At 37.9% G+C, this 16,898-nt stretch overlaps 1 protein-coding gene across 1 annotated transcript in view; it reads right to left on the reverse strand.

The window, feature by feature from the left end:
* The window catches only part of Noc1 (Nucleolar complex protein 1), a 99,785-nt gene that overhangs the window by 78,164 nt on the left and 4,723 nt on the right, over positions 1 to 16,898 (reverse strand). The window contains exon 2 of the mRNA XM_089236999.1: positions 3,637 to 3,843. Within this exon, the coding sequence (XP_089093125.1) occupies positions 3,637 to 3,843 (207 nt within the window). The remainder of the gene's footprint in view (positions 1 to 3,636; positions 3,844 to 16,898) is intronic.

Here is a 16,898-nt window from a genome sequence, read left to right on the forward strand (position 1 = left end):
ATAAAGAAATTTAAAAAAATCCCGTAATTCAGAAATAAAATTAAAAAAAAATTTAATTTTAATGCATGATTGGTATTTTAAAAAGTAAGGGCAGATTGGCTATTAAGCAATAACAAATGAAAGAAAAATTAATTACTTTTTCAACACATACATATCTTCATAATTTTTCTAGCCTATGCAATCCTAAATTTTTTAAGGAATTTTTTACTTCCTAAAACAGTCTTCAGCCATATTTGTGGTCAGTGTGTTGGACTCGAATCGCACAGACGCAAGTTTGAACCCCACTGACAGCACAGCAGTGATTGGCTGAAGCCGGTTTTCTGTGGTTTTTCAACGTTAAGAGAGCAATTGGGACTGCGACATTAAAAAAATTCCCACATAGCACATTAGACAGAAAATAGGCTACCGGGTTATTTGCTTCGGAACTTGGAAGATGGCAGCATTTCTTGGGCACATAGTAAGAATTCTACAGAAACACAGTTCACATTACGTGCAGAACACATAAATGGCACATTCTGGCATGCTCAATTTATTAGAAGTTCCTCAGAGGAATATTTATATGCAAAGATGTATGTATAAAATAATATAGTCATTGTATATTTGCCTCATTATCCCGCATAACATTTTCCCTTCCCATTGCCCTCATATGCTAAACCAATCCATAGGGTCCCATGTTTTATCTGTAGCTACTATACTGCTCCCCCTAATTCATTGATTCATTCCATAGTTCTCCCTCCTGCCCAGGAGCGATACTGCCCATTTTAGGGAAATGCTAACCCTTGCACAAGATTTTGACTAAAATCTTCCACCAGCTCAGTATTTAACGCCATAATTTTCAAAATATTTTGTGTTAGGCCGGTATTACACTATAAAATTTTTCTAAAAGTCTTTTTATAAAACTTGAAAAATTCAACCAATAAGCTTATTGGTTGCATTTGTTCGATTGTAACCTATGAGCTTTATTGGTTGGATTTTTTGAGTTTTATGAAAGGGATTTTATCAAACTTTTATTGTGTAATACTGGCCTTATGCAGTCAACCCTTGGTATTATTTATTGCTGTGATAACAAGGTTGATTAAAGAGTGAGTTTGGCACATTGAAAACTCTATTCACAAGGTTACATTCCGAAGGTCACAGCAAGTTCGAAACATCTGAAAATAAACGAACCCCTATATTTTAAAAATGTATATTGCTTTCAATTTAGAATTTGAAACCAAGGAAACACATGATGATTTATGTTTTGTGTCTTTTGCAAAAGAAGATGCCTGACTTTGCACAGGTTTGTTCAAATAAATTAAATTAACATGATAGTAAAAAAAATTATCGAATTAAAAAAAACTGAGCTTTCTTTGTCAATCAGTTTTTAGCTTTCTACATAAGAAAACCATCTTTAAAAATCTTTGCGGCAAAACTATCAACTATAATGGTTAATTAACATTAATGGTTTTTAGTAGCTATTAACCAAATTCATCCACGACTTACTAAACATAGTCATTAAAAGTTTTGTTTTAATGTTTCAGGTAGTAAAAGTTGAATTATATTTATTAATATTAAAAAATTGTAGATTTTTCTATTACATAAAAGGAAATATCTCAATTATGCCATAGCTGCCAACTTTTGAAAATGAAAATTAGGGAGATTTTCACGCAGACCCGTTTTTATACTAAAACCACTCCCTAATAAATACAAAAGGGATTTTTTCCAAATAAAATAAGGATTTCCCACTCATAAAAGTTAATGTGTAAGGAATAAAATCCCTACTCAAAAAACAAGTGACGTTGGAAGCCAAAACTTTCTTAGTGATCTAAAAAATATATATATATTGTGTTCAATCAGAAACAATGTAAACAAACATTCTGCGCGAATGACCCCAAAATCATTGGAAGATGAAGGAAAAAAACATCAATTTTTGAAGAACACTGACTTTTTGTGATACTTGATTGATGTTTTTTTTGATTTCACATGGGTGATGATATCAGTCTTTCCACCATGACCGATGTTTATGTCTGTAACACAACTTGTACAAAAATAAAAAGTCTGTCTTTTCTGGAACGTTTGATGAAAGGAAATTCATCGGGGAATAAGTATCTTTAAAATTGATTAAATATTTTTTTGCTTATCAGTACTCATGTTTTGTTATCGCACGTATGCAACTTCAACAAAAAAGGAAGTTTTGACCACATATGCGTCACTATAATCTTCAATTATTTTCCGGGACTATTTACCTGCACCATAAGACAAACAACTTTTCTTGTTACCATCAGAGGGTTTGTGACGTCATTTTGAAAGAGGGAAAAAACAGAGGCAAAAGACTTTTTGTCAGACTTTATTACTATATAAGCTCGATGCTTTTTGCCCCACAAGAAATTCCTTAGGAATTGTTTTCAGAAAAGGGATTCTTTTTAAATGAAGTAGAGAATTTTTAGGGACAATTAGGGATTTTTGTGATTTTTGTAAAAATTTGGGAGATTTAAGAACTTTTCGGGAGGTCGAGAGATGAAGATACAATTCCCGAGACTTGGCAGCTATGCTATGCTATAAATTTTGCATGTAGGAGAGCTCTTTCTATCATATCTCTATTCATGGTTATGTCATAGCTAACAACTTTTGAAAATGAAAATTCGGGAGATTTTCGCGCAAACCCGTATTTTATGCTAAAACCACTCCCTAATAAATACAATAGGGATTTTTCCAAATAAAATAGGGATTTTCCAAACATAAAAGTTAAAGCATAGGGAATAAAATCCCTACTCAAAAACTGAAGTCAAATTAAAATAGGGATTTTACACACATGGAAGTTAAACCCTTGGGAATAAAATTCCTACGCAAAAAACAAGTGAAATCGGAGGCCAAAACTTCAATGATGTAAAAATAAATATTGTGTTCAATCAGAAACGCTGTGAACAAACATTCTGCGCGAATGACACCAAAATCATCGGAAGATGAAGGGAAAAAAAGAGTCATTCTTTGAAGAACACTGACGTTTTGTGACACTTGCTTGATGTTTTTTTTTCATTTCCATGATCGATGTTTATGTCCGTAGCACTACTTGTACGAAAAGGAAAAGTCTGCCCTCTTCTGGAACGTTTGATGAAAGGAACTTCATCGGAATAAGTATCTTTAAAATTGATTAAATATGTTTTTGCTTATCAGTATTCATGCTTTGTTATATCGCTCGTACGTAACTTCAACAAAAGAAATTTTGACCATATGCGCGTCACTATAATCTTCAATTATTATCCAGGACTATTGGCTGCTAAGCCATTTCCCTGCACGATAAGACAAACAACTTTCTTGTTACCATCAGAGGGTTTGTAAAACTTCCTTAAAAAGGGAATTTCCCCATTTACGACGTGTGACGTCATTTCAAAAGGGAAAAAAAAGAGGCTTCATGCCCCACAAGAAATTCCTTAGGGATTGTTTTCATGAACTGGGATTTTTTTTAATGAAGTAGGGAACTTTTGGGGACAATTAGGGATTTTTGTGATTTTCGTAAAAATTCGGGAGATTTAAGAACTTTTCGGGAGGTCGAGCGATGAAGCTAAAATTCGGGAGATTCCCGAAAAATTCGGGAGACTTGGCAGCTATGTTATGTGGATGCATGAAAACCTGCAAATATGAGTGATCATCACATACCTGTTCATACCACTTTACAGCAGGTTTAACTAGCAAATTTTTTGAAGCATTCTCTTGCCATCCAAGGTCATTATGATTATCATCAAAATCAGGGACAGCCTTGTCGTTATGAAATTTAAACCTCTTTCTTTGATGACCAAATTCTTCCTTGCCAGACTTCCTTTTGTGAAAAGATGTCTTTCTATTTCTTTGCGAAAAATTACTTTTCTGTGAATCAAAAGAATATCTAAATTATTGTAATGCATAAACATACATGATCATAAAAGAACTTGATAACATTTGAAAAACGTTCATTCAAAAAAAACTAATTTTTATCGCTTTTGTAGAATTTTTAATATGCAGTGAAATCTGTATAAAATGAAATGTCAAGAGACTGAAATTATTTATTGCAAAAGCATGCACATGGATTGTGTCATTTCCACCTATAATCTCTTGCTGTACACCGAATAAATATACGGTGCTGTGTACATATCCAGAGCATCTGAAATAACACTGTGAATACATACCTACAGTGTCAGATCCTTATTCTGTGTATTGCAGATCAAGAAGCGATGTCACTTCTGTGTATCCATTCTGACAGCGCATGCGCAGTAGTGACAAGGGTGTATTCCCAATATACGGTATACCACTGTGCCACCAAATGTTCATGTGCACCAAAACAGCAATATGTTGCCAACATAATTCTTCCTGGTCCTAAAATGTAGATGCGCTACTGCACCCAATTTTCTTTTCCACCTTTTGTTGTTATTTCGCTTCACTTATTCAGTGAGGTGACACTGTACGGTTTACACTTTAGTGCTTACGTTGCTTCTTCCGTGCCGCTTTTTCATGCTGTAGCTGCTTTTTCATCATTATAACGGTCAGGGCCGATGAACTTTGTAAACGTAGACGGTGTGCCCGAGATCCACTCTCGTGGCAGTAGTGTTCAAGAGTTGTTCGAAAGAGGAAGTTGTTGTCATGGCGTCCATGCCGTGCTGTTGTATAGTAGCCGCTGTTATCTCTCCCTGAGATACAAATACAATGCCACAACAGGCAAATTGCCCAACGAGGTGGCTGACTTAAGAACATCATGGATCCCCGAGCCATTTTTTGGAGGCCCTACCTACTACTGCTACACAACATATGCACCTCGCCCACGTGCGTGTACGTGTAGTGAAACCTGACGTGAAGTTTTTTTTTTTGTTTCTCTGTAATGCTTGTTATGTGTAGTGCTGCCATCTGCCACCAGTTTTTTTTTCTAACTATGAGTGAAGTGTTATGATTGAATGATTTATCATTGTAGGACTGTTGCTCTGTGGCGAGACTTTATAAAGGGGAGATTGGCTCGCATTTGCGCCTTGAAGTTGGGAACCACAGAAAACCAACTTCAGCCGACCACCACTGTGGGGTTCGAACCCGGATCCTCGCATTGTGAGTCCGTCACAATAACGACCACCTGACCACCACAGCGGCCTCCGATGTAACTTGTGTTTTGCTCAAATAAATTACATTCAAAACAGCGTGTGGCTATATCTGGGGTTTTTTTTGTTATATATATATGGCTGATCGCATCGATGTAATCGGTCTACAAGTATTATAGACTTCCGTATAAAGATGAGCCTGATAGCAAATAATTACAAATGCCTAATACCAATGAAGTTAGATGTGAGCAACAGTTTCTGTTGGTCCTGCCAAGTCAAAGACTCGTATGCAGTGAAAAGGTCTATCCATGAAGGCACATGGTTTGAGGAAAGCCGGCTCACAAACACACATCAATATTTTAAAGCTTACATACTTGTAGGTGAAACAAACCATAAATGCTTGGATTACTAATGAACTACAAGAGTTTTCTTCCAGTGATCATCGTATCGTCAGATTTCACTATAACTTTTCCTCGGGTAAGGTTGATAACAAAAGACTGGTTCCTTGTTTTCGGAGAACTGACTTTGATGTTTTGAGAAGAAGGTTAGCGGAAGTTTTCAAAGACCGGTTGGAATCAGTAGGGGTGGTAAGTCAATGGGAGGAATTTAGTACGAAACTGTCCTCTGTTTTGCACGACGTCATACCCTTTGTTCGAAAAAAGCGTGTTTGTACATCACATCCTCTATGGTTCACGGATAGCGTGCGGAACCTTTATCTTGAAAAGAAAAGAGCATTCAGAGAGTATAAAAGTGGACGATGTGACCTATCATTGTTTACTGATAAAAGAAGAGTGTTGAAGAAAGCGATAAGGGACAGTAAAAAGGAAGTTGAATCTAGGTTGGCAGATAACATTGGCTCTGATCCGAAATCATTTTTTCGATATGTCAATAATGGATGAAAGGGGACAGTTGGCCCCCTCTCGATAGGAGGGTCTAGGTTAGAAAGCAATGTTGACATGTGTAGTGCTTTCAATGACTTTTTTTGCGTCGGTTTTTAACAGAGATAATGATATTCAATACACGGGTGTTGCATGGGGAAATAAAATCCTCAACGATATTGAAGTGGAAGATGTGGAGGTCCTAAATCTTCTAAAAAATATGTGCCAGCAAAGCACCAGGAGATATATATCCCAGGGTCCTCGGGGAATGTACTAATGAATTGTTAGGGCCAGTCGCACAGATGTACAGGAGTAGTGTTGATGAGGGTATCGTCCCAAGGGATATGAAACTTGCTAATGGTGTTCCGATATTTAAGAAGGGTAGTAGAGAAGCTGTGTCCAATTATCGTCCAGTGAAATTGACGAGCTCCCTCTCAAAAATTTTGGAAATTATCATCAAAAGGCAGTTTGTGAAGTGGATAGACGAGAATAATGTATTGTCGGATAATCAGCATAGGTTCAGGAAGGGGAAGTCACGTGAAGGGGAACCTCCTTTGCTTCTATGATCACGTGACTAAGGCTTTGGGGGAACAGCAAAAATGTTGACATTGTTTACCTTGATTTCCAGAAGGCATTCGATCGGGTCCAACATGGTAAACTCTTGAAGCATTTACACGAGATTGGAATTGGGGGCAACTTGCTGAATTGGATAGAATAGTGGTTAAGAGATAGGTCGCAATGAGTTATGGTGAACGGGGAATTCTCTGGTTGGACAGACGTCACAAGTGGCGTTCCTCAAAGAAGTGTCCTTGGCCCCATACTTTTTTCACTTTTTATCGATAAACTTGATCAGGGTATCGATGGGATTACTAGCAAATTCGCAGATGATGTGAAGCTAATAGGGGTAATCAGGAATGAAAGCGATAGGGAGTTGCTCCAGACCAACTTAAACAGGATTGCAGCATGGGCAAATTAATGGAGCATGACATTTAGCGTTGATAAGTGCATGGTCGCTCATTTTGGTTCGAACAACTTATGGTTCTCTTACGAGTTGAATGGTGTCACTATCCCGGATGCAACTAGGGTCACCGATTTGGGAATTCTCATTGATGAGCAACTTAGGTTTTCTGAACATTGTTCAGCAGTGGTCAAAAAAGTGAATAGAATGCTTGTGGTCTCATTTTCAAAAAGGTCTCTTCGCGTTCTCATAAAGTCATTCTTCCGCTTTTTCTAGGCTTAATTCGTCCTGGACTGGAGTATGCTGTAAGGTTTTGGAGACCATACCTACAGAGGGACATAGACTTGGTTGAAGGGGTGCAGAGAAGAGCTACGTGTGTCCTTATTGGCACTCAGGGCTTGAGTTATGAAGAGAGACTTCATCTTTTGAATATGTTTACATTGGATGAACGCAGGTGTAGAGGAGATATGATCGAAGTGTTCAAAATTTTTAATGGGATGCATAGGATGGACCATGAACTTTTAGTACACCGCCAATCGACTGCTTTTACAAGGGGGACACCAGTATCGATTAATGAGGGACAATGCAAGGTTAGGGAGTCGCAGGGAATTTTGTATAAGTGTCCAAGAAGTGCGCGTGGAAACATTCGTTAATGAAAACACTGTTCTGGGTGGTCCTGGTGCCATTGTTGAAACTGACAAAAGCAAATTTTCTAAAAGAAAATACAACCGTGATAAACACATGAACGGTGATTGGGTTTTTGGTGGGGTGGAGTAAGGGACCAACAAATGCTTTATTGAAGTGGTGCCGAACTGGGGCAAAAATGCTCTATTGAACATGCTAGAGAAATATGTGCTACTGGAAACAACAGTAATCTCTGATTGCTGGAAGTCGTACACTTGTCTCGAAGATGAAGGTGTTCTTCAATAATCACAGCGTGACTTTCAAAGATCCAGAAACTGATGCCCATACAAATACTATTGGAGGATTGTGGCACATAATCAAGAGTTTGTTACATGGTATGCATTGCTGTACCAAACAATTCAATTCATACCTGGCTCAGTGCATGTGACGTCACCTTCACACATAAAGACGAAAATCACTTTTTTGATAGTTTTGTGGAAACAATCGCTATCATCTGCACCCCACATCATAAGGATGCTTTCCCCCCCCCCCGATGTCTAAAAAAAAAACCTAATGATAATGAGAAAAGGAACGATGAGAATACGATACATATCCATTGAATATTTATTTACATACACACTTGCCTATTTTCATGATTTTTAGCGAACGTTTTCTTTTCAGCATCAGATAGATTTTTTTTAAATGTCTATGTGTTTTTAATCATTTTTGGGTTTTCTGGCAGTAACCGTAGTGCATAGCACCCAAATGGGCTCAACGATAAAAAGTCACCAAATAGTGGTATACCATACATATATAGAATTAACCATGACAAGTAGATGTTCAGGAATTGATAAATTAAATTCAGACTTCAACTAGCATCCACTGTTAGACCAGTTCATAGGGCATAGACTAGGCAATCCGAAGAGTGATAGTTTGAATCCCCCCAACATAATGTTATTTCTCTTCCCCCCCCCCCCTTCCATTGCTTTCATTCTCAACTCTTGAAAGATTACCAACACATTTTCCTTCGTATTCAAAGTTGATGAGAAGTTTCTAGTCATCAAATACAAATACAACACCACAACAGGCAAAATGCCCAGCGAGGTGACTGAGAAAAAGATGCCCATAACAAATATGGATGTCATATATTTCAAAAATAAAGCAACCCAATTAAAAATGTAATTAGAAACATTATAAACAATATATACACACGATAAAATATTATACAATGCCCATAAAGAATATTTATGGTTGTCTTATTCTAAGAATGGATAGCTTCTCGATTTACCCCAACATGTTTATCATACTTCTTTTTAAACGTGTCAATTGTGTTACAATTTACTATCTCCGGGGGTAAGCTATTCCATTTATTGACAACCCTATTAGAGAAAAATTCCCTGCGACTCCCTAACCTTGCATTACCCCTCACCAATCGATACTGGTGTCCCCCTTGTAAAAGCAGTCGATTGGCTGTGTACTAAAAGTTCATGGTCCATTCTATCCATCCCATTGAAAATTTTGAACACTTCGATCATATCTCCTCTACCTGCATTCATCCAATGTAAACATATTCAAAAAATGAAGTCTCTCTTCATAACTCAAGCCCCGTGTTCCAATAAGGACACGTGCAGCTCTTCTCTGCACTCCTTTAACCAAGTCTATGTCCCTCTGTAGGTATGGTCTTCAAAATCTTACAGCATACTCCAGTCCAGGACGAACTAAACCTTAAAAAAGCGGAAGAATGACTTTAGGAGAACGCGAAGAGACTTTTTTGAAAATGAGACCAAGCATTCTATTCTTTTTTTTGACCACCGCTAAACAATGGTCAGAAAACCTAAACCGCTCGTCAATGAGAATTCCCGAATCGGTGACCCTAGCTGCATCCGGGATAGTGACACCATTCAACTCGTAAGAGAACTGTGGGTTGCTCGAACCAAAATGAGCGACCATACACTTATCAACGCTAAACGTCATGATCCATTCATTTGCCCATGCTGCAATCCTGTTTAAGTTGGTCTGGGGCAACTCCCTACACTTTGATTCCCGAGTACCTCCATTAGCTTCACATCATCTGCGAATTTGCTAGCTATCCCATCGATACCCTGATCGAGTTTATCGATAAAAAGTGAAAAAAGTATGGGGCCAAGGACACTTCCTTGAGGAACTCCACTTGTGACAACTGTCCAACCAGAGAATTCCCTGTTCATCATAACTCGTTGCGACCTATCTCTTAACCACGATTCTATCCAATTCAGCAAGTTGCCCCCAATTCCAATCTCGTGTAAATGCTTCAAGAGTTTGCCATGTTTAACCCGATCTAATGCCTTCTGGAAATCAAGGTAAACAACATCTACATTTTTGCTCTTACCCAAAGCCTGAGTCCCGTGATCATAGAAGCAAAGGAGGTTAGTTACACATGACTTCCCCTTCCTGAACCCATACTGATTATCAGACAATACATTATTCTCGTCTATCCACTTCACAAACTGCCTTTTGATGATAATTTCCAAAATTTTCGAGAGGGAGCTTGTCAATTTCACTGGATGATAATTGGACACAGCTTCTCTACTACCCTTCTTAAATGTCGGAACACCATTAGCAAGTTTCCAATCACTTGGAAAGATACCCTCAGCAACATTATTCCTGTATATCTGTGCGACTGGACCCAACAATTCATTAGCACATTCCCTGAGGACCCTGGGATAGATATCATCTGGTCCTGGTGCTTTACTTGCATATACATTGCTTAGAAGATTTAGGACCTCCACGTCTTCTACTTGAATATCGTTGAGGGTTTTATTACCCCATGCAACACCCGTATATTGAATATCATTATCTCTGTTAAAAACCGGCGCGAAAAAGTCATTGAAAGCACTACACGTGTCATCATCTAACCTAGACCCTCCTATCGAGAGGGGGCCAACTGTCCCCTTACATCCATTATTGACATATCGAAAAATTGATTTTGGATCAGAGCCAATGTTATCTGCCAAACCTAGATTCAACTTGTTTTCTACTATCCGTTATCGCTTTTTCAATGCTCTTCTTTTATCAATAAACAATGATAGGTCACATCGTCCACTTTTATACTCTCTGAATGCTCTTTTCTTTTCAAGATAAAGGTTCCGCACGCTATCCGTGAACCATAGAGGATGTGATGTACAAACACGCTTTTTTCGAACAAGGGGTATGACGTCGTGCAAAACAGAGGACAGCTTCGTACTAAATTCTTCCCATTGACTTACCACCCCTACTGATTCCAACCGGTCTTTGAAAACTTCCGCTAACCTTCCTCTCAAAAAATCAAAGTTAGTTCTCCGAAAACAAGGAACCAGTCTTTTGTTATCAACCTTACCCGAGGAAAAGTTACAGTGAAATCTGACGATACGATGATCACTGGATGAAAACTCTTCTCCCATCGAAACATGTTCAACTAGATCCTCAGAACTAGTAAGTACTAAATTCAAAATAGCAGTACCTTTAGTGGCTTCTGATACATGCTGATACAAAAAATTTTCAAGCACCAACTTAAGAAGGTCTCATATTGATCTCTAGCTGAAACGTTTTCCCAATCCATACCCGTGTAATTGAAATTCCCCCTAGTATAAAAACCCTCGAATGCTTACACATGTAGGAAATTTCATCATGCAATTTGGCGATGTAGTTTGGATCCCCTATTCGGTGGATTGTAACAAACCCCAACAATACTGGAGGGTGATCTTGGCTTGAGCCGTCTGGTGGCAATTTATTCATTTTTATTACTTATAGTCCAGGGTGAGGGGCTATGGGGTGACAAATCAGCGCATGAAGTGCACCCACTAGCCCATGTGAGCCATCATGACAAAACGAAAGCAAAATTACATTGTGAGCTCACCATACAATAATTATTTGTTTCATAATTTTCAAAAGATTTAGCAAGCCAGTGACACAACTTAATCAAATCTGAAACGTCCAATGTCACTTTGCCTCTGTAAGATCTAGCAAGGAGTATGACATCACTTAGCAAGTATTCTGTGATACACTGAATAAACACCGGCACCATAAGCGTAGGATATATTCTCAGCCTATTTAAAATGTTTCTCTAATTTGTCCTGTAAAAAACCAATCCTAAAAGGTTTTTAGTAGAGGGGGACAATAAATTCAATGCCTATACATAAAATCTATTTCTCATTGAACTGTTCGAACACCACAAACTAAACTTTTTTTTTTATTCTTATCATAGGAGCCCCCTCCCCCCCTCCTCAAGGGGGCAGCTTGAGCTTACCTGCCACCCAGGTGAAAAGCCTCATATGCCACCCCTAATGGTGACCCTGGCAGGAGGCCGACAGGACTTCAGTGAAGGGAACCTGGAGATAAACCAGATTTTTTTTTTCAGAAGAAAGCCGCACATCATCACTTATCCTGTAAAGATTATATATAACGAGGTTATTTGTAATAAGAATTTTTTTTCAAAGGTGTTTTTTGTACTCCAGGGACCGGACAAATGAGAAGCCGAATTTTTCCTTTGCTTTCATTTAACTATTGTGGAACAAAGTCTGGGTGAGGACATGGCCTCCCATCCTAGTCAGACTTCTCATGAGCCCTTGTATAGTTAATTTACAGCATGAAAAAGCCAAAAAATTATGAGAATTGCCCCAGGTCCTGTCAGCTCCGCCCTTGTGTGGGCAATGGGTGAGGGAACCAAAATGCACACTTGCCTCTTGTGGTAGCCAGAGTACAGGGGCAGCGCTTGGCCATGCAACCTATTGCGGCTGCCGCTCAAGAGGGGTGCTAAATCCAAGGTGAATGGGTAAAAAAATTTCCATTGGCAGAAAAAAATCAAAGAAAATGTTTTCTGTCTGCTCTGAAGGGGAGTAAAATACAAGATGAAAAAGCTAAAAAAAATTTTTTTGTTAGAAATTGTTTCCAAACAATAACTTAAACTTTTAAACTTTTAACTTTCCAAACATATTCTTATGTTTCCTCCCTTCCTATGTTTCCTATTCTTCTTCCAAACTTATCCTTGGATAAGTTATAAGGGATGGGCATCACCCCTAAGGGTAGGGCTGATGGGGCTCCAGCTTAGGGGTGAAGGACTAAATCCTTATAATTTTTCTTTTTTTCACACTATAAATTAACTGTAGAAGGGGCCTCATGGAAAATCTGGCTTGGGTCCTGTGAAAGATACCAGCCCAGGGGCCCTGATGCAGGGCTATGGAGGGAAGCAATAGGTAGGAGGCACAAAAGTCCCACACGGGTACAGATTTTGTCTCGAGCTACCCCAATAGCTTACATTCTTGTTTCTAGTATTATGGTCAGAGGCCATGTCTATTTTCTCAACGTTTCCACTGTCGAGGTATGACTCAAAAGCATGATGCAATGTAAATTTTCAGTGTTAAATTTTTGGGTCTTGAATAAAGTCTATGCTGCTACCCCTTTTCACCCTCATTTAAGATGCTCCAGGCTACGGGCCCTGACGTATGATGTGTAGGGCCATAGGGAAGGGATAAGCAGAAAGCGCAAAAAATAAGTCCTGCATGGGTACAGATTGTCTCCAACCACCCCTGGTAGATTTCTTTCTTGTTTCTGGTATAATGCATAGCTGCCAACTTTTGAAAATGAAAATTAGGGAGATTTTCGCGCAAACCCGTATTTTCTACTAAAACCACCCCTAAATAAATACAATAGGGATTTTCCACCTATAAAAGTTAAACTGTAGGGAATAAAATCCCTACTCAAAAAAAATAGGGATTTTCCCCACATGTAAGATAAACCCTTGAAAACAAAATCCCTACATAAAAAACAAATGAAAGTGGATGCCAAAATTTCAATGGCGATCTAAAGCAGCATTTACAGAAAGAATATCAAAAATTTATTTTAAAACACGTGGTTAAACTAAATACAGCCTCTTCAGAAAAAGTACTTTAATGTAAATTTATTACTCAGAAGTGGGAATGCTTTCTGTTTAAAAAAAAAAAGTCAAAGGACTTTTAACAAGAAAATTTTTTATAAAAAATACTTGGATCGAAAAAATTTACAGGAAAATAAAAATACAATGCAAAGGTTTGACTTAAAAGTGAAGTTGTGCATGTGTAGCAGACTTAGCTTTCTTCAGAAATTCATTAGTGAAATCTTTTTGAAAGCACTTAGTTTTCAGACAATGTTTAGCTACAAGTAAGCTTTCCAGGTTCTCATTAGAAAGAGATGATCTAAAGTCAGTTTTTATTTTTCTAACCTGACTGAAAATTCTCTCACATTCAGCATTGGAATGAGGAATTACAAGTATGGACAGCATCACTTTGGATAGTCTTTCATATTTTTTTTCCCCGATTGCATTTGCGATGTTACCAATCCGTGTCCATTGAACATCAACTCGTTTTTTGTTATTTAACAAGTCAGTCAAATCTTCCATCTGCAATTCACAGAACTGTGACTCTAAATTATCCAAGACCTTTTCCATAGTTTCATCTTCTTTCTTAAATGAAATGACAGGAAACTTTTCAACAAAATACTTGACCTTTGAAAAGTCAGAATATGAAATAGTTGCTGGATTTGCTACTTCAGCATTGACCAAAACATCTGAATTAAGAGGGAAAGTGTGATGAATGTAATCCAAAATAGAAACAAAATATTTTCTTACATTCAAAAAGAAAAATTCTCTATCTCTATCTGGCAAAGACGAAACTAAGTTTGAAGTTAGACTGCCAATGACAATCTCAAGATCTTTTTTTTTGTTTTCAGGATTATGGTAATCCACAAGCAGTGGAAATTTATTTTCCTTTACAACATTTGCTTTCACAAATTTCGAGAGCAGCTCCTTAAAAAGATCTATAATTATTTGTCATAAAACATGTATCAAAGGATACTGTGACTGTGAAATAGAGCAAAACCTTTCCAATACAGGTATGATATTTTTCAAGAACAAACAGAATGCCTTATTCAGATCTGATAAAAGAAATTCAAAGACACGCTCTTTTTGATTTCTGGGTGTATCAATTTTTTGTTCATTGTGTTTTGATTTTATACCTGTTCGCTCCTTCCCCTTGAAATTTTTACTCGAGGCTGTTTTGGAAACTTCAGGAATTTTATTGAAATTCAAACCTGTATTTGTGATCTCTGTCGTTTCTGATGATTTTCGAACTTTTGGAATTCTATAAGAATCTAAGTTTGTGTCTGTTGTTCTTTTCCTGCAAGTATTTGAAATATCTTCAGTAAAAAAACTCAACAGTGGGTCCCACTGTTCAATCAATCTATTCAAACATCGACCCATGGATAACCACCTGGTTTCGACATGTTTGAGGATTTTTCTCATTTCTGTTCCATGAAGTTCCTGGAACTGCTCAAATTTGCTCACTCTCTTTGCACTCCGTTTTAAATAGTAATAAACATCAACTAAAATTTCATCTACATTTACGGGCAAAGAGGCCATTCCTCGTTCAGCAGCCAGATCAGTGAGATGGCTCACACAACCCATTACAAAAATTTCACTGTGATGATCAGTTAAAACTGACGCAACACCTTTGCGACGCTCAATCATCACATTTGCATTGTCACAACCTAGGGCAATACAATTTTTTATTGGAATTCCCCTGGACACCAAACTGTCGACAACAAGATTGCCAATGTTTCTCCCTGTTGCATCACCGTTCAAAACAGGAGCACACAATAAATCACTTTGAATTTGCAAAGTTTTATCATCGAAATATGTCACAACAACGGGATATGGTTTGTCATCCTTGTTACTACCATCAGTAGCAATAGCAAACGGTTTCTGACGTAAAACCGCAATTAATGAAGATTGTTCTTCTTCAGAAATCACGCGAATTATAGCTGTTGCTTTTGTGCGAGCACATCCATACTTTTTTGCTGTTTCGGAATCCGGAAACATTTTCTTCAGTAATGGTCCTACGTGATCGGCGCAGCTGACCGGCAAATTGTGTTCAATCAAAAATGATGTGAACAAACATTCTGCGCGAATGACCCCAAAATCATCGGAAGATCAAGGAAAAAAAGAGTCAATTTTTAAAGAACACTGACTTTTCTTGGCACTTGCTTGATGTTTTTTTGATTTCACATGGACGATGATGTCATTCTTTCCACCATGACCGATGTTGATATCTGTAACACAAACTGTACAAAAAGCAAAAGTCGTCCCTTTTTTGGAACGGTTGATGAAAGGAAATTCATTGGAATAAGTATTTTTAAAATTAATTAAATACTTTTTCGGCTTATCAGTATCCATGTTTCGTTACTGCATGTACGTGACTTCAACAACAAAGAAGAAGGTTTGCCCATATGCGTGTCACTATAACGTTCAATTATTATCCAGGACTATTGGCTGCTAAGCTATTTCCCTGCACGATAAGACAAATAACTTTTGTTGTTGCCATTGGAGGGTTCACACTGCAAAACTTTCATAAAAAGAAGAAATTCCCACTATTCTCCACTTACTACGTGTGACGTCATTTCAAAAGGGAAAAAGAATAAAAGCAAAAGCCTTTTCCCTCCCAAGAAAATTCTTAGGGATTTTTTCAATGAAGTAGAAAATTTAGGGACAATTAGGGATTTTTTTCAATGAAGTAGGAAATTTTTAGGGACAATTAGGGATTATTACAATTTTTGTAAAAATTCGGGAGATTTAAGAACTTTTCGGGAGGTCGGGAGATGAAGCTAAAATTCGGGAGATTCCCGAAAAATTCGGGAGACTTGGCAGCTATGGATAATGGTACCAGGTCCTGCCTATTCCCTGAAGTTGGAACAGGTGCAGTATAATCCAGACCGCCAAATCAATATAATGCAGATCGCCAAGGGCACTATAAGTCACTAACGCCGGTGTTCTCAGTTCTGCAGACTGGCGCTCTCAGCTGTAGCTCCTTTCTGCTTCTTTCTAGAAGCTTTCATTACCCATTCCATTATAGATGGCGCTTAAAGTGTGGGCGATTCAAAATGATAACGACATTTTTTCCCTTTGTGCAGTAGAGCATTTCGTTTCTATTTTCCAACGCATAGTTGTCTCAGATTATTTCTTCCCAATTACCAGGTTGTATTCTTCCGATACATTTCTTTTTTGTAATTACATTTTTGTGATTTCTCACCTATTTTATCATGCCTTCAGTCCTCAGCATGGTCAAAAAGTACCAGGATGTTATTTCAAATGACCTGGATCTTAAATTTTCTAATGGAAGGCCAACCTTGGGTAATGAGGGAGTAGGTAACTTCCTTTTCTATCAGGCATACCTGTGCCGAAATAGGGCCCTTTTTCTGCAATTTCGTAGAGATGCTGGGCTACTGAAGTCTCAAATGCTTTGCCCAAAATGTGGCACTGACATGAGATCGGGCATAAAAAAATCCCTTTCAGGTGGTTTTTGTTTAGTTTTGTAGGTGCAGAGCCCAGAAATTGATTCAGCATGGGTCGTGGTTTGG

This window comes from Pholcus phalangioides, unplaced genomic scaffold, assembly GCF_987345545.1.
Source record: "Pholcus phalangioides strain wild (caught in Gottingen) unplaced genomic scaffold, Ppha-v1.0 ptg000009l_1, whole genome shotgun sequence".
NCBI classification, from domain to species: Eukaryota; Metazoa; Arthropoda; class Arachnida; order Araneae; family Pholcidae; genus Pholcus; species Pholcus phalangioides.